Here is a 27,493-nt window from a genome sequence, read left to right as displayed (position 1 = left end):
AGCTAACTTGCAGGAGGAGGGTTTTCTGGACCCCAGTCCCCCCAGCCACATCCACTCTTGTGTTCCTCCTGTGATGTGATCCATTTCCTTTTATTAGTAGCTCTCTGCTGAGAGAGAAACCTGCCAGACTTTCAACAGGAGCTCCCTGGGGACAAAAGACCTTTCACTCTCTCCTGTCTCTTATTTATATCTCTGTTGCCTAATCACTTCAGCTGCTTTGTTCTGAGAGCTTATATTTTTGGTTCTTAAGAATAAATCTTGGCCAAGATCACACTCTAATCTGCCCCCTGCTCACCTTGCTGGCCAGCTATCCTCTTTTCTGAGTCCGGTTATCCACTCAGAATCTCTTCGTCATTCTGTCAGCCTCATTCTACTGTGGGTTTTAGAACCCAGTTCAAGGGATTGTTTCTCCCTGTCCAGAATCTGAATATTAAGTAGCAAGATAGGCATTTCTGTGAATAATGCCACTCTCCCCAGTACCTGGAGGTCGGTACAATTTCCAAGCTGCTCTCTTCTACCCCGAGCAGTTGAATTGGGCCCAGCTCTTCTGTCCAACATGCCTTCTGGGGGTGGATACCCCAGGGACCTCTGTGAGAGCTCTAGGCTGACAGAACCTGTCAGGCCCAGGGACTGAATTACTCATGCACGACTGGTATATTCTATGGAAATACTCAGAGAAGAAATGATAGTAAGAAGAGGCCCAGGGAAGGAGAGGTTTTTTTCTCCCAAGCGGTCTGGTTTATATATAGATATGTGATAATATGATAGACATTTAACTCTGTTGCTTCATTGTACCTAACAAGATGAAGACAAAGATTACTTTTTTCCCCCTTTTCAGGTAGATATCATAAAGGTTCTCATGGTCAGTCCAGGTATCTCTATCTACAAGCAGAGGAATCAAGTGCCTCTGATTTGATTCTGATATTACAGTAGAGAAGATACTAGATCTTGTGTTTAATTTTAGGTGGACGGTCGACCTAATGGCTTTGGCGACTCCCGGGAGAAGGTTGTGGCGTTTGGCTTTGATTACTGCTACTGGTCAGTCAACCCAGAGGATCCCCAGTATGCCTCTCAGGATGTGGTAATGTCATTTTCCTTTACTTTCCCCAGGTCTTTATAACTGGATAACTATTGGGAAATTAATGTGGAATCTGGGCCCTGGCTATTTCTTACTTATGGTAGGTTGGTCAGAAACTAATGATGTTTTGGTTTGGGAAGTATTGTCTGCAGCAGATCTGCTGAGGACTGAGAGGATGAGCCAAGCCTTTGCTGGCTAACACTGTTGGTCATCCTTCCTGCTGCTTAGCTTTCCCACAGATTTCCAAGGTCTGGTCAAGGAGATCTACGTAGGACTTCTGTTTCTGTGAAGCAGCAGCATTGTCCTGGTTGGAGCACTGTCAGAGGTCATGCATTTGGTCCCTGTGATGGCCAGCAAGCCTTGCCTGATTCACTTCTGTGACCACAGACAGTAGCTCTTATCCTAGCAGCTGCCAGGGTCCTTTCTCAAATTAGAAAAATAATGTCTTTGGCTTTTCATATGTCCTTTCTTAAATGAGAAAGAGAATACTAGAGGAATATGTTCTTAGAAAAAAGTATTGAAAATGGGTATATTTGGGGAGGAGCCCTAGACAACCATTGCCAATCAGTCTATATGCCTTTGAATAAAAAGCCAAAGTGTGTTTTCTGCTAAGTATTTCAGTCCTTTGTGAAACTTTCCCTAATTATGCTAAAGAAACCATTTTATCAAGTTTGAGTGATTTAGAGGACAGCATCGGCATACCTCATTTTATGACATTTGGTTTTATTGTACCTAATAGATACTGCATTATTTACAAATTGACTATTTGTGGCAACTCTGCATGAGTAAGTCTGTCTGTGCCATTTTTCATAGCATTTATTCACTTTGTGTCTCTGTGTGACATTTTGGTAATTCTCATAATATTTAATTTTTAATTATTATTCCATTTTTGTGGTTATCTCTGGTCATGTCGCCACTATGACTCACTGAAGGCTCAGATGATGGTTAGTATTTTTTAGTCTTAAAGAATTTTCTAATTAAGATTTGTTCATTGTTTATAAACATACTGCTATTGCACTTAGTAGACAGCAGTATGTGTAAATATATCTTTGGTATGCACTGCTGAGTCGCTTCAGTTTTGTCCAACTCTGTGTGACCCCACAGACGGCAGCCCACCAGGCTCCCCCATCCCTGGGATTCTCCAGGCAAGAACACTGGAGTGGGTTGCCATTTCCTTCTCCAATGCATGAAAGTGGAAAGTGAAAAGTGAAATTGAAGTCGCTCAGTCGTATCCGACTCATCGCGACCCCACGGACTGCAGCCTACCAGGCTCCTCCATCCATAGGATTTTCCAGGCAAGAGTACTGGAATGGGGTGCCATCGCCTTCTCCATTGGTATGCACTAGGAAACCAAAAAATTCATGTGACTGCCTTTGTTGCAATTATTCACTTTATTGTGCTGGTCTGGAGCCAGACCTGTAACATCTCCAAGGTCTACCGGTACTGATTTTTCTGCTAGTGCAGACTTCTGAAGATGATTGGATAGTTCTAAACCATGGAAGTATAATTCCCCATCCTTCCCTTTTGAGGGGACCACGTGGAAACAAGATCCTAGACCACTGTGGGATTTGTTATTTTCGTTGGTCCCTTCTGTTGTAATATGAGCACCTCACTTTTGTAGTCACAATTTATTTGCCATAAATGCTTAGCAGGTGCTGCAGCTGCTGCTGCTGCTAAGTCGCTTCAGTCGTGTCCGACTCTGTGCGACCCCATAGATGGCAGCCCACCAGGCTCCCCCGTCCCTGGGATTCTCCAGGCAAGAACACTAGAGTGGGTTGCCATTTCCTTCTCCGATGCATGAAAGTGAAAAGTGAAAGTGAAGTCGCTCAGTTGTGTCCAACTCTTAGCAACTCCATGGACTACGGCCTACCAGGCTCCTTCGTCCATGGGATTTTCCAGGCAAGAACACTGGAGTGGGGTGCTATTGCCTTCTCCAATGCATGAAAGTGAAAAGTGAAAGTGAAGTTGCTTAGTAGGTGCAGTGTGGGTATTACCTGGCTCCGACAAAGCCTTCCCTGTCCTTTGAAGGATGAGGGCTTTTGCAGATCCAGGCTTGTCTTGTGGCCCTGGACTTTTATCCCAATACTCGAGCATGTATGAGGTGACTGGTTTACTAGTGTTCATATTGTTCCACTGAGATCATCCAAGAAGAGCCAGGAAAGGAACTGACTCTTAAATAAGAGGATGGTACTCCTAAAGCAGTTCACACTTGTGACTGTATCTGTGGCATCGAAGACAGTGGTCTCTAGAAGAAAATGTGAGCATTCCAATGGCTCCTTCCGTTCTTCTTGGCCATGGCATACCTAGGACTGTTCTGTACATAAGAAACATTAACTATTTTGTGTAACATTTGATGGATAATCTGGGAAGTATATGTAAACAAAAAAATCACCATTTAGTATACAGTGTATAGGTATAATTTTGTTTTGAGGCTCATATTTTGTATTTATGTAGCTTAAGTGTGTAAAAACTATCTAGTGGAAACCCAGAAGCCCATAGAGGAGGGGAATTCATAAATGTGATTCCTCTTCTGTTGCCTGATTTGAAATTCACTGGAAAGATCAAATGGGATTTGGACAGGAAGCCTGTGCAGAGAGATAAAACCAGTGCCTCCTGAAATTTATTCTGGCTTGTTTACTGAAAGTCTAAGGCATTCATTGGGTAGTATATGAGAGGGAAGGAAAGGAATCTCTGTCATAGGCTGGAGAAGGGCCAGAGTTTCCAGAATGTTGTCAACACTCAGATCCACCTGATTTGTTTGGAGGGACTCATCACTGACAGAAATTGGAGCCCAGACTTTTAACCTTAATCAGTATGACTCTGAGGTCACCAAGGTTAGGAAAGGCAGATTGTTATAAAATAGGACTTGGCATAGGAAAGAGTTTATGTGTCATCTGGTTCTTCCCCTCCCAAAATACAGCAATCCTTTCTACTGTCTTTCTGATCATATTTTGGGGGATGGGGGTGGCGAGAGACCAGTCTTATTGAAGTATAATTTTGATATAAGTCACCATTTAGTGTAGAGTGTACAGTTCTATGAGTTTTGACAAGCACATATAGTTGTGCCCCCAATCCCTCCCAGCATCAGAGTCTTTTCCAATGAATCAACTCTTCGCATGAGGTAGCCAAAGTACTGGAGTTTCAGCTTTAGCATCATTCCTTCCAGAGAAATCCCAGGGCTAATCTCCTTCAGAATGGACTGGTTGGATCTCCTTGCAGTCCAAGGGACTCTCAAGAGTCTTCTCCAACACCACAGTTCAAAAGCATCAATTCTTTGGTGCTCAGCCTTCATCACAGTCCAACTCTCACATCTATACATGACCACAGGAAAAACCATAGCCTTGACTAGACGGACCTTAGTCGGCAAAGTAATGTCTCTGCTTTTGAATATACTATCTAGGTTGGTCATAACTTTTCTTCCAAGGAGTAAGTGTCTTTTAATTTCATGGCTGCAGTCACCATCTGCAGTGATTTTGGAGCCAAAAAACATAAGTCTGACACTGTTTCCCCATCTATTTCCCATGAAGTGATGGGACCAGATGCCATGATCTTCGTTTTCTGAATGTTGAGCTTTAAGCCAACTTTTTCTTTCTTTTTTTTTTTAAGCCAACTTTTTCACTCTCCTCTTTCACTTTCATCAAGAGGCTTTTTAGTTCCTCTTCACTTTCTGTCATAAGGGTGGTGGTGTCATCTGCATGTCTGAAGTTATTGATATTTCTCCTGGCAATCTTGATTCCAGCTTGTGCTTCTTCCAGTCCAGCGTTTCTTATGATGTACTCTGCATAGACGTTAAATAAGTAGGGTGACAATATACAGTCTTGATGTACTCCTTTTCCTATTTGGAACAAGTCTGTTGTTCCATGTCCAGTTCTAACTGTTGCTTCCTGACCTACATATAGGTTCCTTAAGAGGCAGGTCAGGTGGTCTGGTATTCCCATCTCTTTCAGAATTTTCCACAGTTTATTGTGATCCACACAGTGGAAGGCTTTGGCATAGTCAATAAAGCAGAAATAGATGTTTTTCTGGAACTCTCTTGCTTTTTCCATGATCTAGCAGATGTTGGCAATTGGATCTCTGGTTCCTCTGCCTTTTCTAAAACCGGCTTGAACGTCAGGAAGTTCACGGCTCACGTATTGCTGAAGCCTGGCTTGGAGAATTTTGAGCATTACTTTACTAGCATGTGAGATGAGTGCAATTGTGCGGTAGTTTGAGCATTCTTTTGCGTTGCCTTTCTTTGGGATTGGAATGAAAACTGACCTTTTCCAGTCCTGTGGCCACTGCTGAGTTTTCCAAATTTGCTGGCATATTGAGTGCAGCACTTTCACAGCATCATCTTTGAGGATTTGAAATAGCTCAACTGGAATTCCATCACCTCCACTAGCTTTCACATTCCAGGATGTCTGGCTCTAGATGAATGATCACACCATCGTGATTATCTGGGTCATGAAGATTTTTTTTGTGCAGTTCTTCTGTGTATTCTTGCAACCTCTTCTTAATATCTTCTGCTTCTGTTAGGTCCATACCATATCTGTCCTTTATTGAGCCCATCTTTGCATGAAATATTCCCTTGATATCTCTAATTTTCTTGAAGAGATCTCTAGTCTTTCCCATTCTGTTGTTTTCCTCTTATTTCTTTGCATTGATCTCTGAAGAAGGCTTTCTTATCTCTTCTTGCTATTCTCTGGAACTCTGCATTCAGATGCTTATATCTTTCCTTTTCTCCTTTGCTTTTTGCTTCTCTTCTTTTCATAGCTATTTGTAAGGCCTCCCCGGACAGCCATTTTGCTTTTTTGCATTTCTTTTCCATGAGGATGGTCTTGATCCCTGTCTCCTGTACAATGTCATGAACCTCATTCCATAGTTCATCATGCACTCTATCTATCAGATCTAGGCCCTTAAATCTATTTCTAATTTCCACTGTATAATCATAAGGGATTTGATTTAGGTCATACCTAAATGGTCTAGTGGTTTTCCCTACTTTCTTCAGTTTGAGTCTGAGTTTGGTAATAAGGAGTTCATGATCTGAGCCACAGTCAGCTCCTGGTCTTGTTTTTGTTGACTGTATAGAGCTTCTCTATCTTTGGCTGCAAAGAATATGATCAATCTGATTTCGGTGTTGACCATCTGGTGATATCCATGTGTAGAGTCTTCTCTTGTGTTGTTGGAAGAGTGTGTTTGCTATGACCAGTGCATTTTCTTGGCAAAACTCAATTAGTCTTTGCCCTGCTTCATTCCGTATTCCAAGGCCAAATTTGCCTGTTACTCCAGGTGTTTCTTGACTTCCTACTTTTGCATTCCAGTCCCCTATAATGAAAAGGACATCTTTTTTGGGTGTTAGTTCTAAAAGGTCTTGTAGGTCTTCATAGAACCGTTCAACTTCAGTTTCTTCAGTATTACTGGTTGGGGCATAGACTTGGATAACTGTGATATTGAATGGTTTGCCTTGGAAACGAACAGAGATCATTCTGTTGTTTTTGAGATTGCATCCAAGTACTGCATTTCAGACTCTTGTTGACCATGATGGCTACTCCATTTCTTCTGAGGGATTCCTGCCCGCAGGAATCTATGTCACATAGATCAGGTGTCAACAAATATGAGCCTGTAGAGAGCAAGTCAACTAGAAGTTCTGCTGAGAGGCAGCTTCCTTGTTAATAATCTATAGACCCTAAATGTTTAACATTTCATTTGATTCTTTCCCCAAAATCTATCAAACATGTGTTTTAACTCCGTTTTATAGATAAGGAAACTGAGGCATGAAAGGTTACAAGCCTTGTCTAAGTCACTTAGCCAGTAAATAAGTATTGAAGCAAGGATTCAAACCCAAGACAGTCCAGCTCTAAATTGTGTGTTGTGTCCACCAAGCCTCACTGACTCTCAACATTAGACCATTCTCAGTCTACTAGTGACCTGGTCCTCTCTTTCTGTGTATTATCTGTTTCCACCCTTTCAGTAACTTGAAATGGAGAAGATTTTATTCTCTTTCAGTAGTTGGGGAAATTTAGGCTTAAAGAGATTACATGATCTGCCCAAAGTCACACAACAAGAAAATGAGTCTTGGATTTGAACACAGGATCATCTGAATGCAAAGTTCATATTCTTTTATAAAAATATAAAAAGAGGTATATAGTAAAAGGAAGAGAAGGAAAATTGAGGAGAGAGGATGATGGGAAAGAGAGAGAAAAGGTTATGGTGAATGGGGATTGGCAGGGGATTATACTATCTGATTTGACTTCAGAATTGTGGGGTAATGGACATCAGCATTCCATTTTTTTTTTTCAACTTGAAAGCAATCATTGTTTGTTAACTGACTAGACTGCAAAAATAATTATGGTAGATACCTTAGTTCATCCTTCTAATAAGCCTGTTGATCTAGTCTTCTCTGTTGCCAGCATCTCCACCTTCTACAAAATGGGTGGTCTTTTTCTTCATTCCTCCTCATGGAGAAGACAATTTAAAGGGTCACAGGAAGCTGCTTGCTTCTTTGAAACATTTTCCAACATACAGATGTCATGAATCATATCCTCCATGCAGATGATGCCATCTTTCCCAAGAGATTGAACAATTAATGTGTTATCCATCAGGGCAATTCACTTCTTGTTGATTTTGCCATAACCTTACTTAGAGATGAATTCATTTGCAGACTTCAGATTTGGGTACCCCCATTCAATGTATTGGAGAAGGACATGGCAATCCACTCCAGTATTCTTGCCTGGAGAATTCCATGGACAGAGTAACCTGGCGGGCTACAGTCCACAGGGTCACAAAGAGTTAGACACTATGAGTGACTGAGCACTCTTGAAGTTAGAACTGGATTTGAATTCAGGCACTGCCACTTATTAGCTGGCTTTTTTCAAACAGATAACCTCTCTGAGTCTTAGTTTTCTAGCTGGAGTTACTGTGAGGAGGAAAAAAATAATGATGTGAAGTACTCAGTCTAGGGCTTGGCAACTAGAAGTTGAGTAAATGAGGTCATGAGTGTTGTGGCTTGGGTTGTGATTATCACTATCACAGCACAAGAGAAGCAAGGCTCATGCTTCTTTCTAAGAGCTGAACTAGATTTGAAAATCTCTTCTTTGAATTTGTTGTGCTCACTTCTGGGACCAGCATGCTCCACTTGGAAAATTAACTTCCCTCCATTCCTCCTGGTCAGGAACATCTGTTGGAGCGGGAGTCCTCTGCTCAAGCATATTGTGTTTGGGTGATTATGTGTTTGTAAAAATTTCCATGAAGAGCATTAGCTCAGCTTTACCCACCAAGGACTGTGAGTGGCTGTCAAAACAAGTGCAGACTGAGTCAACAGAAAGCCAGTCAGGAACAAAAAACCACCCAGCCCTTGTGGGACGTAATTGCTTCTATACTCCTGGGAATCTTTATTTTAAAGTGCTTTTGTTGTTTGGCTAAAACACAATGCCTAAAATGCCTGTAGCTTTTCCACATGAAAAATTGTGTGAGTGAGCAGGGATTTCCTCCCACAACTATCAAATTCAAAACTGAAATTCTAATAGCACTGTGATTGTGTTTGTTGTTGTTTACATGTCCACAATATGCTGAACATCACACAACACACAAAGACCATCCATTGCTTACCCTCAAAGAGCCCTGGCAGGGGCCAGGATGGAGGGCATTGAGTGTGTGTATGTTGACGTGCATGCATGCATGTATGTGTTATAGGTTCTTTGGTGAACATATTCTCTAGTCCTGGACTCCAGTTTAAGGACGTTAGGAACCTGGAAAGGCTTCAGAGGAAAACCCCACACACCCCAAAATGATTAAAGGGCTGGCTGCAGGAACCAAGGGGAAAGCTACTGTCAGTGTAGTGCACACCATGTGTGTGATTATTTAATGAAAGAACATTGCTCTGGAGACAGGAAAGACAGGTGACAATAGTGCTTTGCAAGTATGGAGCATGAGGATTTTAAGCTTATGCAGAATTAGAACAAGCTGGTCTTCATTGCCGTTAGGAGAAAATGGAAGAGAATTCCCTGGCCATCCAGTGGTTTGTACTCTGCGCTTTCACTGCCGAGGGCACAGGTTGAATCCCTGGTCAGGCAACTGAGTTTCCACAAGCTGTGCAGCCAAAAAAAAAAAAAGAAAAGAAAAGGAAAAAATAGAGAAATTTGAATTAGGACATGAAGAGTACCTTTTGCAGAGTTTTTGAATCCAGCTAAATAGTTTTGACTTTAGAATTTCAGAATTTTGGTGTTAGAAGAAACGCTAGAGACCGTCATGACACACGTTTGAATGATAAAGGCATAGAGAGACAAAAATAGCAATTATAGGGTGTTTTTTCTTTTTGGCTAGTCCAGAATTATGCTTGATGTTGCATGGGAATGTCTGTTGCTTATTCTAGTGACAGGGTCGTGAACTGCAACACAAAGTTTCCTGCAGGGCAGGAAGTGTGCTGCTTAACAGAATCCCAAGGAAAGATCTTGTTCTTGAGACTGGGCCTCTCCCTGGCTCTTTACTCCATCAAGATGAGGACATAGCATTGTAGCCATCTAGTAGTATGTGGGGGCATTGAACGCCTATTATTATAAGTTCTCTAATGTGACATGCTTTTTTGTACAGTTCTTCTGTGTATTCTTGCCACCTTTTCTTAATTTCTTCTGCTTCTGTTAGTTCCTTGCCAGTTTTGTCCTTTATTGTGCCTATCCTTGCATGAAATGTTCCTTTGGTATGTCCAATTTTCTTAGAGAGCTCTAGTCTTTCCCATTCTGTTGTTTTCCTCTATTTCTTTGCATTGTTCACTTAAGAAGGCTTTCTTAGCTCTCCTTGCTATTCTCTTGGGTATATCTTTCCCTTTCGCCTTTGCCTGTCACTTCTTTTCTCAGCTATTTGTAAGGCCTCCTCAGACAACCACTTTGCCTTCTTACATTTCTTTTTCTTGGGGATGGTTTTGGTCACCACTTCCTGGACAATGTTACGAACCTCCATTCATAGTTTTTCGGGCACTCTGTCTACCAGGTCTAGTCCCTTGAATCTATTCGTCACCTCCACTGTATAATTATAAAGGATTTAATTTAGATCATACCTGAATAGCCTAGTGATTTTCCCTAATTTCTTCAATTTGAGCAGTTCCACAAACTATGGAATGTTCTTGATGAAACGGAAATACCACACCACGTTATTTGCCTCCTGAGAAACCTGTATGCAGAACAAGAAGCAACAGTTAGAACTGGGTGTGGAACAACGGACTGGTTCATAATTGGGAAAGGAGTACCTCAAAGCTGTATATTGTCACCCTGCTAATTTAACTTATATGCAGAGTATATCATGTGAAATGCCAGGCTGAATGAATCACAGGCTGGAATCAAGATTGCTGGAAGAAATATCAACGACTTCACATATGCAGATGATACCACATTAATGGCAGAAAGCAGAGAGGAAATAAAGAGCCTCTTGATGTAGGTGAAAGAGGAGAGTGAAAAAGCTGGCTTAAAATTCAGCATTCAAAAAACTAAGATCATGGCACCCAGTCCTATCACTTGATGCAAATAGATGGGGAAAATGTGGAAACAATGACAGATTTCATTTTCTTGGGCTCCAAAATCAATGCGGACGGTAACTGCAGCCACAAAATTAAGACGCTTGCTCCTTGGAAGAATAGCTATGACAAACCTAGACAGCATATTAAAAAGCAGAGACATCACTTTGCCACAAAGATCTGTAAAGTCAAAGCTATGGTTTTTCCAGTGATCATGTATGGATGTGAGAGTTGGGCCATAAAGAAGGCTCAGTACCAAGGAACGGATGCTTTCAAACTGTGGTACTGCAGAAGACTCTTGAGAGTCCCTTGGACAGCAAGGAGATCAAAACAGTCAATTCTAAAGGAAATCAACCCTTTAACTGGAAGGGCTGAAGCTGAAGCTCCAGTGTTTTGGCCACCTGATGGGAAGAGCTGACTCGTTGGAAAAAACTCTGATGCTGGGAAATATTGAGGGCAAGAAGAGAAGGGGACAACAGAGGATGAGATGGTTGGATGGCATCACTGACTCAATGGACATAAGTTTGAGCAAACTCAGAGAGATAGTGAAGGACAGGGAAGCCTTGCATGCTGCAGTTCATGGGGTGGCAAAGAGTCAGACATGACTTAGCGACTGAACAACGACAACAACATTGTGACCAGGCTGGGGCTACTTACTGCTTCCACAGAAATAACATTTCTGTCTGGGGACTGCAACCCATTATAAGATGATGATTGGTCTATGACCTCCTGCCTCAGAAAGTAAGTCGGGTGAGGTAGAGAGGAGTATGACCTTCACTTTTGTTGTATCTGCTGTACTTGGAATGTGAATGAAGGCTTTGGAGAAGAGGAAAGAAGGTGGAAGAGTTACTGAAACTGAAGAGGGACCTTGGAGGAGCAGGAGAAGGGGAAAACATGAAGAAGAAACTAAGGTGAGAAGGAATTTGAGAGTTTACAGAGGGATTAGGATTATATCATTTTTTATAGTAGATATCATTTCCAATTTAGGTATAGGAACAGGCTCAGATAGGTTGAGTAGCTTGCTTGAAGGTGACACAGTCAAGTAATGGAGCCAGGATTCAAACCTTTGACTGTGATTCTGAAGTCCAAGCTCTCAAAGGCTGCACTATTTATACATAGTTCTCTTTGTTTCTATATTTCCAGTGTTGCACATCTTAAATAATCAATCAGTGGTTAGTGGATTGATAATTTCATTTATGGTTCAGTGGATGAGAGACAAGCAGGACTCTGCCTTCCTCAATCTTATGGCCTATTTTGAGAAGGCCTTGCAGTTTGCCTAAGCTAGAGAGCCACAGACATCTATGAATTTCTCTGTGCATCCCTTTCCCTAATGCATATATGTGCTAGGGCAGTGGGGGAGCGTGTGGGCGTTAAAGGATTTTCTCATGAATATTTGCAGAGCTGTGTACATTCCATCACTAGTGCTAATTCTTCCCAACCAAGATGGAGACAGAAGTAGAAGGGAGAGAATTTTATAAGAAAAAGCCTTTTTGTGCAATAATTGGATGGGGCTCTGCAGGCCTGAGTGGGGGAAGGGAGATTACCATGAGTGTTTCATTTCAGCACATTCCCTCTGCCAACAGCACAGCTGCTTGGCTCCATAAGCATGTCCATGGGCTGGATTTTAAAGGAATAAGGTCATTCTTTTGGCTTCATCTAAACTCATTTTTTTTCCCTCTCTAGAAACTTGGTTGTCAGTCTTTAAAGGGTAGTTTTAGACTTACCAAAAAAAATGTGAAGAACTGAGATCCTTGACACTTAATGCTTGCTGTTGGTGCTGGATGCCTGTACAAAAATGAACAGCAGAAATGAGAGAAATCTTATAAGATGCAAAAGCTTGTTTGGATTTTTTTTTCCTCCTCTGTGAGCCAAGGGTAACAAGGAATTTCTGGTACTATCTGGAGTCCTTGAGATTTAGCCTGGGGAGAGAGGTTGTGTATAGGACTGGCATGCTCAAAGCTTGATAATCAGCTGGAAACTTGGGGCAGCCTAAGCATAAATACAGACAGAGGTCCTGAGACATGTCCTTGCTGTTCCTGCAGTGCTGAGAAGTTGCCCTAGACTCCACTTCCTTTACACTTGAATTTGTCCTGGATTTAAAAGGATTGTCAGTTAATTGCTTGAAGATGAGAGGCATGATGATGGAGATGATCACTTTGAGGATCTTTGGAAAAACCAATTTGCAAAATCACCTGAACAAGAGGATGTAAAATGAAGAACAGCCCTTTGAACAAAAGGTCTGTGTGTCCACCACAGTGGACATGTGTTCACAGGCAGACTGATAACAGTAAGCTTCTCCAGTGGGAGCCACCTGGTCTGCATGGCCAGGTGCTGAATTCTCTCCCACATACTTGCACAGTGAGCCTGTGTCTGGTCCCCTCTCAGCACCTTTCAGTGGTCCTCTGTTTGTGGGGAGCCAGTCCAGCAGACCAACAAAAGGCCCCTTCTAAGTGCAGTGTTCCGAAAAGGGTTCAAAAAGTGTTGGGAAAGAAATGGGACTGGTTTCTCTCTAGTTCTTTGCTCAGCAGAAAGCAGACAGCTGCATAAAATGTGTTAGTAGATTAATTAGTTTATTAAAATATTTTGCTGTAAAGGTAATCAAGCTAACTGGAAAATGTTCAAACAGTCCAGAAGGCTATAATATAAAAACCGAAACCCCTTTCCCTTTCATACTTCCCCACTGGTCTCATTCTTCAGAGGTAACCACTTATCTTAAAAAAAAAAAAAGTACTAACGGGCTTACACTGTATATTTTATTTTCAACTGGCTTTACTTTATCACCTTATCTTGGCCCTAATTTATTGGCAATACCTATTGTTCTACCTCATTGTTTTAATGCTATATAGAATTCCATCGTACAAAGGTATTGTAGTTTAATTATTTTTCTAGTGATGTATGGTTTGAATATATTATATGATATGTAATTATAATTCCATAATTATGGATTCCTGCTATTATATAATATGTTTTATATTATGTGTCTGCTGTTCTCTGTAATACTAGAGTTAGCATCTTTAATTTCTAGTAGTGTATCTGCTTGTTTGGAGAGTTCAGTTCAATTCAGTTGCTCAGTCATGTCCGACTCTTTGCGACCCCATGAATCGCAGCACGCCAGGCCTCCCTGTCCATCACCAGCTCCTGGAGTTCACTCAGACTCACGTCCATCAAGTCCGTGATGCCATCCTGCCATCTCATCCTCAGTTGTCGCCTTCTCCTCCTGCCCCCAATCCCTCCCAGCATCAGAGTCTTTTCCAATGAGTCAACTCTTTGCATGAGGTGGCCAAAGTACTGGAGCTTAAGCTTTAGCATCATTGGAGAGTAGTATATATTAAATTTCAATATATTTTTGTCTAATTTCCTTCCCAAAAGATTATACCAATTTATATGCTTAACAGTAGTGTATTAGAATACTTTACCACATTCCTTGTCAATACTAGGTGTTATCAAACTCTTTAATCTTTGCCTGTCTTATTTGAAATGGTATCCTATTTTTAGCTTTTCTTTTTGATATATTTGATGAGCATCTCTGTATGTTTCTGGGCCATTTGTATACTTTCTTCCCTGTGAATTATGTGTTTATATATTTTTCCCCATTTTTCTACTGTACTGTTCATTTTTCTCTTATTTTTAAGAGCAGTTAGAATATTAAGGAAAATGTTCCATGTCATAGATGTTGCAATTGTTTTCCCTGTTTACTTTTGTTTTGATTTTGTAATTTTTCCCCTGTGTGTGTGTTTAAATGTAGTCAAATTTATTGACCTTTCTCTGTGGCTTTCTGGTATATTAAGCTTAGAAGGGCCTGCCATTCTGAAGTTATGAAAGTATTTGCTACTTTTTTTTCTGGTACACTAATGAATTTATCTTCTTAATTTAAATATTTGATCCATTTGAATTTTTTTGGTGAAGGAAATGAGGTGGGGCTTGAACATCCATCCTTTCTCCGCTAATGTTAGGGGAAACACACTGACTGAAGCTGCCCATCCTGGCCAAGCACCATAGTAACCATTTGGATGAGTTATTTTATGACAGGAGGTTCCTTACTAGGAACATGGAACTAATAAGCCACCACCAATAGGAATAGTTCTGAAAAGGTCAAAAGGAGATGCTACCTGTCTTACCACCTCCCAGAATCCTTCTCACTGGCATCCATCTTGGCTGAGCAATTCATGTGCCACCAGGAAGGACACTGAGTCAAAATGACTGGCCAGAAACAACCTGGAAACTAATCCCATCACCATAATACCTGAGACTGCAAGCCACATGGCAGAGCAGTCCTCCTGGGTTCCCCCACCCTCCTGCTCTCTGCCCAGGCACCCCTTCACAATAAAGTCTCTTGTTTTGTCAGCACGTGTGTCTCCTTGGACAATTCATTTTTGAGTATTAGGAAAAAAAACCCTTTTGGGCCCTGGAAGGGGTCCCCCTTCCTGCAACAACATGAAAAAGCCATTTTTATCATTTGCTTAATTCCTGTGTATACCTAGAGTCTCTTTTAAAATTATTTTATTTCATTGATCTATTTGTACTTTAATATTGTGCCAGAACTAAATATAGTGTTTCAGAAGTTTCTTTTCCAAGATCTGAAGTTAGGGGTGGTCATTATTGTGTCTTGGCTGTAATTAGTCTGTGGTTTACACATATTTACATAAGCTCAGCTTCCAGCAAAAATAACCTTTTTAGAATCCTGAGCAGGGGCTTCCCAGGTGGTGGTGGTGGTGCTGCTGCTAAGCACTTCAGTCGTGTCCGACTCTGTGCGACCCCATAGATGGCAGCCCACCAGGCTCTGCCATCCCTGGGATTCTCAAGGCAAGAACACTGGAGTGGGTCAGGTGATGCTAGTGGTACAGAATCTGCCTGCTAATGCAGGAGATTTTAGAGAGTGAGGTTCTATCCCTGAGTCAGGAAGATCCCTGGAGGAGGTCATAGCAACCCACTCCAGTATTCTTGCCTGGAGAATCCCATGGACAGAGAAGCCTGGCAGGTGAAAGCCGATAGAGTCTCATAGAGTTGGACAGGACTGAAGCAACTTAGCATAGACACATGCAGAATCCTGTCCAGGTGTGGGGATGAAGGGAAATAATGTGTTTATATCTTTGTTTTGTTTTCTTTACCTTTTAACCCTGTTCTCTTACCTCTCCATTAAATCAACATTAAGTTTGATGTCTTATTTGTGAAAGTTCACTAAGATCCTATAATATGTGATTATTTCACCTTCTTTATTCATTCATTCAACCTACACCTACTGAAAGATATGCCAAGAATTGTGCAAGGCATTGGAAATAATCAATAAGAGTTGGACATTGTACTTACCCATGAAAAACTTAGTTCTTGAAGGAGACAGATACATAGTTAATTACCTTACAGTGTGGTAAATAATATACTGTAGTAAATATTTTATTGAACATTTGAAAAATCTTGAAGAGAGGTTAGCCTTTTTTCATTGGGAGTGGGGGTGTTGTCAGCAAATCTAGTCCACAGGGTGATTTTTCTTTTCAGTATTGAATAGTATTTAAACCTGTAGTTCTTTTCCAAAGGCGAGAAGGGCCTTAAGACTTGAAGGTGGTGGTTCACATACACGGATTTAACTATACACTTTGGTGAGTTTCCAAAAAGATCAGTGGCTTCTCAAAAGCATCACATGAGTGATGCTTTACTTGATTCACTCCCTTCTGGTTTCATTCTAGATACCACTTAGTCTTATAAAATAGGTTTATGAATCATTTGATTGAGCCCAGCTGTATAGAATATTAACTTGATTTCTGATCATTATGAGGGAGCTGGGTTCAGTAAAAACCTCTCTTCTCTCTGCAGAAAAGGCAGAGTGGATGGTTTCTCAATTTTCAAGTGTGAGGCAGAGGAGTATGAGCTATTTATAGATTCACCTCCCCCCACAGATGAACACAATAGAAGCCCGAAATCAAATGGTGACCAGATGTGCCCGGGCATCTCCCAGTCTGTATTTAGAAACTGGAAAAGGCAGAGCCGCTAGGAAGTTGGTCTCAGGGCAGAATTGGCTGGACTCACTCATAAGATGATTGTATACAAACAGCCCCTTGCATCGGGTCCGTAGGAGCAGAAGGGTAAAAGAAGTGTGTGCGCAAACTCATTTTTCTTGCTTCTTTTCCTGGCAGTGGGAGATTATTCCTTTGTTAATCATTTCATTGCTCAACTCGTTCCTCTGTAGTTGGGTGGTTAGACAAAGTGGAAAAGCTTTCTGGGGATATGTACTGAGTTGATGTGGGGTAAGAGCCAGTGTGGCTTCTGTGCTGTTGGTAGAGATAGTGGTTCTGCTCAGATGAGAAGAGATCTGACTGAAATGGAAACCCTCAGTTGCTTTTTCTTTTTCTCTTTACTATTCCTTCCTTATTAAACTAACCCCATCTTGCTTGTGGTGGTGTTATGGTTTAAAGCGCAAACATGTAGTGGTTTCTGGCTGGTATTGCTTTTCCTTTCCTTCCCACATTAAAGATTTTTGAGAAAATAGAAGCAGCTTCCTCCTTTAATAAGCATCTGGCACCATTTGCATGGAGTTTAGAGACTCGATTTCAGAGTTTGGAAAAGTAATGTTTAATTTTGGAGAATGTTCTCATGAACGACTCCTATAAGTGGCAAGAAAGAAAAAAAAATACCACGTTTTGAGAACCTGCTGTATTCCAAGTACTGAACTGAGTGCCTAGTTCCTCTCATTCACTCTTAAACAGCAACCCCATAAAGTGGGTTATTACCATCTCTGTTCTACAGATGTGAAAAACAGGGCTCAAAGAGGTTAGGGTAAGTTCTTTAGGTCCACACTACTAAGAGGTGGAGTCCAGATTGAAACCCACATCTGGTGCCTGCAAAGCCCTTGCTCTTTCCACTACCCCTGCCACCAGTTGTGTGCGCTAACTTCTCCTGACTATGCGCTTGTCTCTGATATTTGAAGTATGATATGAATTAGCTGACAATTAGAAGAATTTGAATTGTTAAACTTTGCATTTATCATAAGAAAGGATCCAGGAACCATAATGAGGAACACGTGGTTTCAAGCCTCCCTGTTGATGCTTCTCTCTGAGATACGGAGAACACCATCTATTTTAAATTTTGTGTCTGAAGCAAGTGCTGTCTACAGGTGGAGTCAGGGTGTTTCCTACTGAACCCCTCAAATAACTTTAGTTGACCCAGTCACTTTCTGAGATGCAAGAAATAGCTCCTACTTTATAGCAAATGGATGCTTTGTTTTACCTATTCTGACCCAAGATGTTCTTATTGTTTAGTCATTAAGTCACGTCCATCTCTTTGTGACCCCATGGACTGCAGCAGACCAGGCTTCCTTGTCCTTCACTATCCCGAAGTTTGCTCAAACTCACATCCATTGAACTGGTGATGTCATCCAACCATCTCATCCCCTGTTGCCCCCTTCTCCTCCTGCCCTCATCCAAGCCATCATGGTCTTTTCCAATGAGTTGACCCTCTGCATCAGGTGGCCAAAGTCTTGGAGCTTCAGCTTCCAATTAATATTCAGGGTTGATTTCTAAAGATTGACTGGTTTGATCTCCTTGCTGTCCAAGGGATTCTGAAGAGTCTTCTCCAGCACCACATTTGAAAGCATCAATTCTTTGGCACTCAGCCTTCTTTATGGTCCGACTCTCATATCCATACATGACTACTGCAATAACCATAGCTTTGACTATACAGACCTTTGTCAGCAATGTGAAATCTCTGCTTTTATTACACTGTCTAGACTTGTCTAACTTTCTAAGAAGCAAGTGTCCATTAATTTCATTACTGCAGTCACCATCAGCAGTGATTTTGGAGCCCAAGAAAAAAAATCTGTCAGTTTCCACTTTGGGAAAAAGTGGCCATCTATTTGCCATAAAGTGATGGGACTTGATGCCATGATCTTATTTTTTTGAGTGCTGAGTTTTAAGGTAACTTTTTCACTCTCCTGTTTCACTTTCAGCAAGAGGCTCTTTAGTTCCCATTCACTTTCTACCATTAGAGTGGTATTATCTGCATATCTGAGGTTGTTGGCATTTCTCTTGGCAGTTTTGATTCCAGTTTATGATTCATCCAACCTGGCATTTCGCATGATGTACTCTGCATATAAGTTAAATAAGCAAGGTGACAATATACAGCCTTGATGTACTCCTTTCCCAATTGTGAACCAGTCTGTTGTTCCACGTCCAATTCTAACTGTTGCTTCTTGACCTGCATACAGGTTTCTCAGGAGGCAGGTGAGGTGGTCTGGTATTTCCATCTCTTGAAGAATTTTTCACAGTTATGATCCACACAGTCAAAGGCTTCCGTGTAGTCAATGAAGTAGAAGTTTTCCTGGGATTCCCTTGCTTTTTCTATGATCCAACAGATGCTGGCAATTTGATGTCTGGTTCCTTTGCCTTTTCTAAACCCAGCTTGAACATCTGAAAGTTCTCAGTTCACATACTGTTGAAGCTTAGCTTGGAGAATTTTGAGCATTACTTTGCTAGCATGTGAAATGAGTGCAATTGTGCAATAGTTTGAACATTGTTTGGCATTGCCCTTTTTTGGGATTGGAATGAAAATGACCTTTTCCAGTCCTGCGGCCATTGATGAGTTTTCTAAATTTGCTGATATACTGAGTGCAGCACTTTAACAGCATCATCTTTTAGGATTTGAAATAGCTCAGCTGGAATTCCATCACCTCCACCGGTTTTGTTTGTAGTGATGCTTCCTAAGGCCTACTTGACTTCACACTCCAGGATGTTTGGCTCTAGGTGAGTGACCACACTCTTGTGGTTGTTCAGGTCATTAAGACCTTTTTTTGTATAGTTCTTCTGTGTATTCTTGCCACCTCTTCTTAATCTCTTCTGCTTCTGTTAGGTTCTTGCCATTTCTGTTCTTTATTGTGCCCATCTCTGCAGGAAATTTTCCCTTGGTATCTCCTATTTTCTTATGAGATTTCTAGCCTTTCCCATTCTATTGTTTTCCTCTATTTCTTTGCAGTGTTAGATTAAGAAGGCTTTCTGATCTCTCCTTGCTATCTCTGGAACTCTGCATTCAGATGGGTATATCTTTCCCTTTTTCCTTTTCCTTTCACTTCTCTTCTTTCCTCAGGTATTTGTAAGGCCTACTCAAACAACCATTTTCCCTTTTTGCATTTCTTTTTCTTTGGGATGGTTTTGGTCATCGCCACCTGTACAGTGTTATGAACCTCCATCCATAGTTCTTTAGGCACTCTGTCTACCAGATCTAATCTCTTGAATTTGTTCATCACTTCCACTGTATGATCATAAGCAGATTTGATTTAGGTTATACCTGAATGGCCTAGTGGTTTTCCTTACTTTCTTCAATTTAGCCTGAATTTTGCAATAAGGAGCTCATGAGCCACAGTCAGCTCCTGGTCTTAGTTTTGCTGGCTGTATAGAGGTTTTCCATCTTCGGCTGGAAAGAATATAATCAATCTGATTTTGGATGTACATGTGTAGAGTCGTCTGTGTTGTTGAAAGAGGGTATTTGCTATGATCAATGTTTTCTCTTGACAAAATTCTGTTAGCCTTTGTCCTGATTCATTTTGTACTCCAAGGCCAAACTTGCCTGTTACTCCAGGTATCTCTTCACTTCCTACTTTTGCATTCCAGTCCACTATGATGAAAAGGACATCATTTTTAGTGTTGGTTCTAGAAGGTCTTGTAGGTCTTTATGTATTCATTGAATTTAAGCTTCTTTGGCATTAATGGTTGGGGCATAGACTTAGATTACTGTGATGTTGAATGGTGTGCCTTGGAAATGAACCGAGATCATTCTGTTCTTTTTGAGATTGCGCCCAAGTACTGCATTTTAGACTCTTTTGTTGACTGTGAGGGCTACTCCATTTCTTCTAAGGGATTCTTGCCCACAGTAGTAGATATAATAGTCATCTGAATTAAATTCACCCATTTCCGTCCATTTTAGTTCACTGATTCCTAAAATGTCGATGTTCACTCTTGCCATTTCCTGATTGACCATGTCCAATTTACCTTGATTCCTGAACCTAACATTCCAGGTTCCTATGCAATATTATTCTTTATAGCATTGGACTTTACTTTCACCACCAGATACATCCACATTTGAGTATTGTTTCCACTTTGGCTCAGCCTCTTCATTCCTTCTGGAGCTACTTCTCCACTCTTCCCCAGTAGCCAGGTTTTGAAGTGGACTTTACAAGTGCTGAAATATGCCCGTGAAGGAACCTGGGATCTGTGTACTAACCCTGCCAGCCGGTTGCTTCTTTCCTTCCTGGTGCAATTCAGTATGACCTGGTACCTCTTTTTCGTTTTTGGCTGTACCACATGGCATGCAGGATCTTAGGTCGCTGACCAGGGATTGAACCCGTGCCACCCCTAATGGATGTGGGGAGTCTTAACTACTGGATCACCAGGGAAGTCAGCCTTATTTTTTTGGTACCTCTTGTTTTTTTTAATTATTTTTGCCTTTTCATACTGTTCATGGGGTTCTCAAGGCAAGAATACTGAAGTGGTTTGCCATTCCCATCTTCAGTGGACCACATGTTGTCAGAACTTTCCACCATCACCTGTCTGTCTTGGGTGGCCCTACATGGCATGGCTCATAGTTTCATTGAGTTAGACAAGGCTGTGGTCCATGTGATTAGATTGGTTAGTTTTCTGTGATTGTGGTTTTCAGTCTGTCTGTCCTCTGATGGAGAATGACAGCATCAGACCTTGCTTTCATCACCAGTCACATCCACAACTGGGTGTTGATGAAAATGAAAGAGGAGAGTGAAAAAGTTGGCTTAAAGCTTAACATTCAGAAAACAAAGATTATGGCATCCGGTCCCATCACTTCATGGCAAATAGATGGAGAAACAGTGGAAACAGTAGCAGACGTTAGTTTTTTGGGCTCCAAAATCACTGCAGATGGTGACTGCAGCCATGAAATTAAAAGATGCTTACTACTTGGGAGAAAAGTTATGACCAACTTAGACAGCATATTAAAAAGCAGAGACATTACTTTTCCAATAAAGGTCTATCTAGTCAAGGCTGTGGTTTTTCCAATAGTCACCTATGGATGTGAGAGTTGGACTATAAAGAAAGCTGAGTACTGAAGAATTGATGCTTTTGAACTGTGGTGTTGGAGAAGACTCTTGAGAGTCCCTTGGACTGCAAAGGAGATCTAACCAGTTCATCCTAAAGGAGATCAGTCCTGAATATTCATTGGAAGGACTGATGCTGAAGCTAAAACTCCAATACTTTGGTATGTGATGTGAAGAACTGACTCATTTGAAAAGACCCTGATGCTGGGAAAGATTGAAGGCAGGAGGAGAAGGGGATGACAGAGGATGAGATGGTTGGATGGCATCACCAACTCAAAGGGCATGAGTTTGAATAAACTCTGGGAGTTGGTGATGGACAGGGTGTGCTGCAGTTCATGGGGTCGCAAAGAGTCAGACACAACTGAGCGACTGAACTGAACTGAATTATTTTCGGCTATGCTGGGTCTTCATTGCTGCACAAGCTTTTCTCTAGTTGTGGTGAGTGGAGGCTACTCTTTGTTGCAGTGCACTGGCTTCTCATTACAGTGGCTTCTCTTGTTGTGGATCGTGGGCTCTAGGGTATGTGGGCTTCAATAGTTGTGCTGCAGTGGCTCTAGGCTCAATAGTTGTGGTGCGTGAGCTTAGTTGCTCCGTGACATGTGGGATCTTCCTGGACCATGCACTGAACCCATGTCACCTGCATTGGCAGGTGGAGTCTTGACCACTGAGCCACCAAGGAAGCCCTTGGTACCTCTTTTTCTAAGTAGGTCCTTCCTCATCTGTGAAATACCCTGGGGTGTCCAGTTTCATGTTGGGGAGGGAAAGATGAAAACAGGACCTCCAGTTTGAATCCAGAAGAATCTTAATATATGTTTTTGAATGAGATGAAATCCTATATTGTTTTCTAGTTCTGTCCTAAATTCTACCCACTTTAATTTCCAAATATTTATTTTTCGATGAAGAAAAACCTCATCTGCTCAGTATCTTCCACATAGCATTTATATACCAGAGAGAATGAGTCTCTCAGGCATTCATCAGCTTGTTAGGGCTTTTAGAGGTGTATCAACTATACTTCTTTGAAAATCAGCCCCAAGTTTCTGAGTGACTGTCCAGGTTTGTGTCAGTGCATCTCTGGGTCGTCACCAACAAATGGCTTTTGAGCTAAATGCTCAACACTGTCAGGTCTCTCTTTGATCATCTAGGTTTTTTTTTTTTTTTTTTTGTCTTTTGCATGCACTTTAATAAGTGCCTGTGACAACACCAAGAAGCACCTTTGTTCCAGGGCTGTTGGCTAAGGCTGGAGTCACACTTTATTTGGTTGAGGTGACTTGAGATAAAGATCTGAGGTGCAAGAAGTGCCGCAAGATGAGTGTGGTTTGAGGTCTCATGATTCTAACATGCAGCTCTGTCTTTTGCAAACTAGGGCAGTCTTCAGGGTTGGAGGAAGGTAGTGTGGCTCGAGGGGGGGAAGCTGCCTGCCGGTGGGATACAGGAGTCAGATGCTGTTAAGATCAACATGAAATTAATCTCTTTAACCAGACCTTGGATTGCTGAGAATGATACAGGCTTCAGATGGGCTGCTGAGCCCAACTGTGAAACTGAAACCATGTTGGGGGTTCAGCTCATTTGCTTCTCCAGCATTAAGATTGGTCTCTAGAGACCCATTCAGACTAAACAGTATTAAAAACAGGAAATTTGCTCCTAGCAGCATAGTTGCAGGAAAACTTTTTCCACTTGGGCAAGAATGAGAGTTAAAAACAGAAACTCCATCCTCCAGGCTTGTTTTCTTCTTATATAAAAGTAATGTTTGCAATTCCCAACGACTTGAAGCAGCTTGGCCCTACTTGACTGCCTGTCAGACTACTGCCTGAGGGGATTCATTACAGAAGATGGTAAAGAGCCCTTGTGAACACATTAAAAAGTGTGGAGGCAGTGCTCTGTGGAGGACGCTGACTTGGTGATGTTTATCTTCACCTAAGATCACGTATGCAGAATTAACGCAGGAAGCACTTAGGGGAGACCTAGAGAACAGCTATTGTTTAATTTGATTCAGCACCCATTTGTGGTGTATATTCTGGATTGGGTCCACAGGTTATGTATTCATTTATTCAGTCATTGTTAACTGAGCACGTACTGTGTGGTGTGCATAGGTGCCTCAGACATGTGATGTGCTTTTTATCCCTTTTGTACTGTGGGACCTGCTCGGGTTTGCTCCTGACAGTCAGCCTAGGGCAGCCCTGAATCAAAGGGTTTAACTCCTGGGACTGCTGCTCTTCTGCATAATTTGCTGCTGAGATTGATGGGGGTGGACAGGGGGACATTTTGGAAGAAGAGAGTGAGGACAAAGAGGAAAGTAAAACCTTGAGAGGAGGGCTTCCCTATCGGCTCAGTGGTACAGAATCTGCCTGCCAATGCCGGAGACTCGGGTTCGATAGTGGAGCCAGGAATATCCATCATGCCGTAGAGCGACTCAGCCCCTGCAGCACAACTATTGAGCCTGTCCTCTAGAGCCTGGGAGCCGCGATTACTGAAACGTGCCAGCCCTACAGCCAGAAAAAGGCCCGCACAGTAAACAAAGACCCAGCATAGACAAAAATAAATAAATTTATCAATTATATGTATATATTTTAAAAAGCTAGAGAGGAAATGCTGTTCTTTTCTTCCTCTCCCACTGTGATGTTACTCTGCCTAAGTAGTCCAGCAGGGAGAGAGTGGACTGAAGGCCTCAGTGAATGTGAGTTACCCTACCCTCTGTTCACCATGCTTGACCAACGTGTCATGAACAAGGTTCTGCAGTAGAAGAAACTGTGTGGTGAAAAGATTCTTTACAGCTGTGTGTCATTATTTTTTGCTGGTAAGAAAAACAGAACTGCTTTTTAAAACTTTAAAGTGGAATATATGGACAGAAAAGTGCACTTATTAGAAGTGAACAGCTCAAATTTTCTATCCACTTGAACTTTTACAAACTGAGCATATCTACATAACCTGCACGCAGATCAAGAAATAGAGCACTACCAGCACCTCGGAAGTCCCACTTGTGCTCTGTTAAAATACACTATAAAGCTCTTTCCTGGGGCTATTTTCCAGGGTATGCTCTGCAATGTTGAGAGGAGAAATAATGTCCCTACCTAGTCTGCTAATCTCTGAATTTAAGAGGACAGGCAGGCCAAACACAGCCTTTCCTGGCTTTCTCCTCAACTTTCCTTTCTTTTTCTGATTTGCAGCTGTTAGTATCCTATTAACCTTCTCTTATATTCAGCCCCTGGTTTCTGGCTATAGAGATGTGTTTTGATGTGTTCCCTTGTTCTCTTTTTTCTTTGGCTATCCCATGAGTCATGTAGGATCCTAGTTCCCCAACCAGGAATATCAAACCCATGCCCCCTGCACTGGAAGCTCAGGGTCTTAACCATTGACTTCCAGGGAATTCCCCATTTTAGTTTGTCTTTGTGTTTTACATTTATAAAATATACTGAAAGTGAACAGGTGCATTTCTTTATTAAAAAAAAATGTTACAGAGGACATCTTCAAAACAGAGTAGATTAGCAAGGTTTTAGTATGTGTGCTGCTTTAGTATCCTCCTCAGCTTTGGTACTCTTCAGGCTGAGTGTATGCCAGATTTAACTGTTGCATGTAGGATTATATTACAGCCCAGCATTATGAGTTATTATCCACATGCAAGCGGAGCAGTTGGCAAGCCTTCTGGGAAGCTATGCCTTTGCTTGGGGTAGCGTCACGCTTGATCACATGGCCCCCATAGAAATGGAAGGTGTATATATAAAGGGGAGCCCATAAGAAGAAAGGTCACAGAGTTAGAATTTTGTAAACTGGACAGACTTTATGATGACTTTTTAAGATGACTTTAAAAAGTCATCCATCATGCAATTGTGGTTTTGGTTAAGACTGGGCTGTAGTGCCACAGAGTCTGGGTTGGAACCCCATCTCTGACGTTGCTAGCTGTGTGACAGGGCAGCTTTCTGGACTGCTCTCTGATTTAGTTGTTTCATCTGTAGAATGATGATAATAGTATAAACTTCATGGATTATTGTGAGGAGTAAATTATTAGTGTATCTAAAGTGCTTTGAATATCACCTAGTACATTTCAATAGTGAATAAATGTTGTTCTTGTTACTTTAACATCTGTCATGACACTAGATTGGCAACTGTCTGAACCTCTTCTTTTTTTAAAATCTAAATGCCAGTCAGGATGGGATTGAGGTAGAATATGTTTCCACTACAGAAGTTTACTTCACAGCCAGCTTCATTTGCACATGGTGACAAGATGAGGACATACATCCACAGCGTGGGAAAGAACAATAACGTTTTTTAAGGCTTAATCTTCATTTCCTATAAATTCTTTCTATAGTAAAGTAGAACCATTGTAAACTTCTTATCAGTTTCACTCTGCAGGGGTGGCTGAAGTTTTCCTTCTCAAAAAAAGTGAAGTTTCCATATCAGCAAGATTGATATTACCTGGGAACTTATTGGGCTCTACCTCAGACCTACTGAATCAAAATTCTAGGGGTGGCATCCATCAAACTTTTAAAATAGCTGTTCCCTTCTCCATGGGATCTTCCCAACCCAGGGATCGAACCCAGGTCTCTCGCATTGCAGGCAGATTCTTTACTAGATGAGCCACAAGGGAACCCCAAGAATACTGGAGTGGGTAGCCTATCCCTTCTCCCATGGATCTTCCCAACCCAGGAATTGAATCAGGGTCTCCTGCATTGCAGGCAGATTCAGAGTATAGAATTTTCTGAGTCAAGAATCGAACCTGTCAATCTTAAGGGAAATCAACCCTTGAATACTTGTTGGAAGGACTGATGCTAAGGTTGAAACGCCAGTAGTTTGGTCATCTGATGTGAACAGCTGACTCATTGGAAAAGTCCCTGATGCTGGAAAAGATTGAGGGCAGAAGGAAAGGAGAGCGTCAGAGGATGAGATAGGTGGATGGCATCACTGATGCAGTGGACATCAACTTGGGCAAACTTCGGGAGATGGTGAGGGACAGAGAGGCCTGGTGTGTTGAAGTCCATAGGGTTGCAAAGAGTCAGACGTGACTGATTGACTGAACAGCAACAACAGCAATCAAAAATGTCCTGAGTTTTCCTGCATCCATCAGTGACTGGTAATAATTGCCTTTTGAAGAACATCTGGCTCTTAAAAGGAACTCTTGAAGGCAGTCCTCCAGAAAAAGAGACAAAAAGATACAGATACTAACTTTTGGAAGTTAAAGCACACCCATTGGCTGGTACACATGAAAATAGTAAAGAAATCCAAATGTATTGATATATAGATGTAGAACATTAACAGCACCTCCTGTACCATCAAAGCTGGTCAGAAGAGTGTGGTAGGAACCTAAGGAATTCTGAAATACATCCTGATACCAGAGTGGGCTATGGGAAAACCACTCTGTGTGTCCTGTCCGTAAGACTTCGTGGGAGAGCCCTGTGCCTACCCTCATGTGTCTTCTAGTTAGGTCTGTGGTCTATAAACAGTCTCCTGTATCTTCTACATCTACCAGTGTGGGCATTAAGAATTGATATTCATAAAGATGACTTCAGGTCCTGCCATTGCCAAATCCTTAGACATTAATAAAGAATATATTGAATAATTTGAAATTTTTAATGTACATGAAGTTGACAGTGATTTCTGGTTAACTAAAATATCAGAAATATGTTTTTATTAAGAAAATCTCATTTTGCGATCATTTAGCCAAAAGTGGTTTGGAACTTCCCTGGTGGTCCAGTGGCTCAGACTCCATGCTCCCAATGCAGGGGTCCTGGGTTCGATCCCTGGTAAGGGAACTAGATCTTACATGCTACAACTAAGACCCTGCACAGCCAAATAAATAAATTGAATAAATAAAAGTGGCTTAACCATTGCTATGTGATGATCATTCATGCTGTTCACTGAATATTCAAGGCTGTTTATCTCCTGTTGTGTGATA

General features: G+C 41.6%; 1 protein-coding gene across 5 annotated transcripts in view; it reads left to right on the top strand.

Annotated features, from left to right (window-relative positions):
* The window catches only part of STARD9 (StAR related lipid transfer domain containing 9), a 123,731-nt gene that overhangs the window by 6,167 nt on the left and 90,071 nt on the right, over positions 1-27,493 (top strand). For all 5 annotated transcript variants that reach the window (XM_018054387.1, XM_018054388.1, XM_018054386.1 and 2 more), the window contains exon 3: positions 965-1,081. In XM_018054387.1, coding sequence (XP_017909876.1) covers positions 965-1,081 — 117 coding nt within the window. The remainder of the gene's footprint in view (positions 1-964; positions 1,082-27,493) is intronic.

The sequence above is a fragment of the Capra hircus genome, chromosome 10, assembly GCF_001704415.2.
Source record: "Capra hircus breed San Clemente chromosome 10, ASM170441v1, whole genome shotgun sequence".
Lineage (NCBI taxonomy): Eukaryota > Metazoa > Chordata > Mammalia > Artiodactyla > Bovidae > Capra > Capra hircus.
Note: the sequence above shows the minus strand (reverse complement) of the source record. Positions and strands in the feature narration are given on the sequence as shown.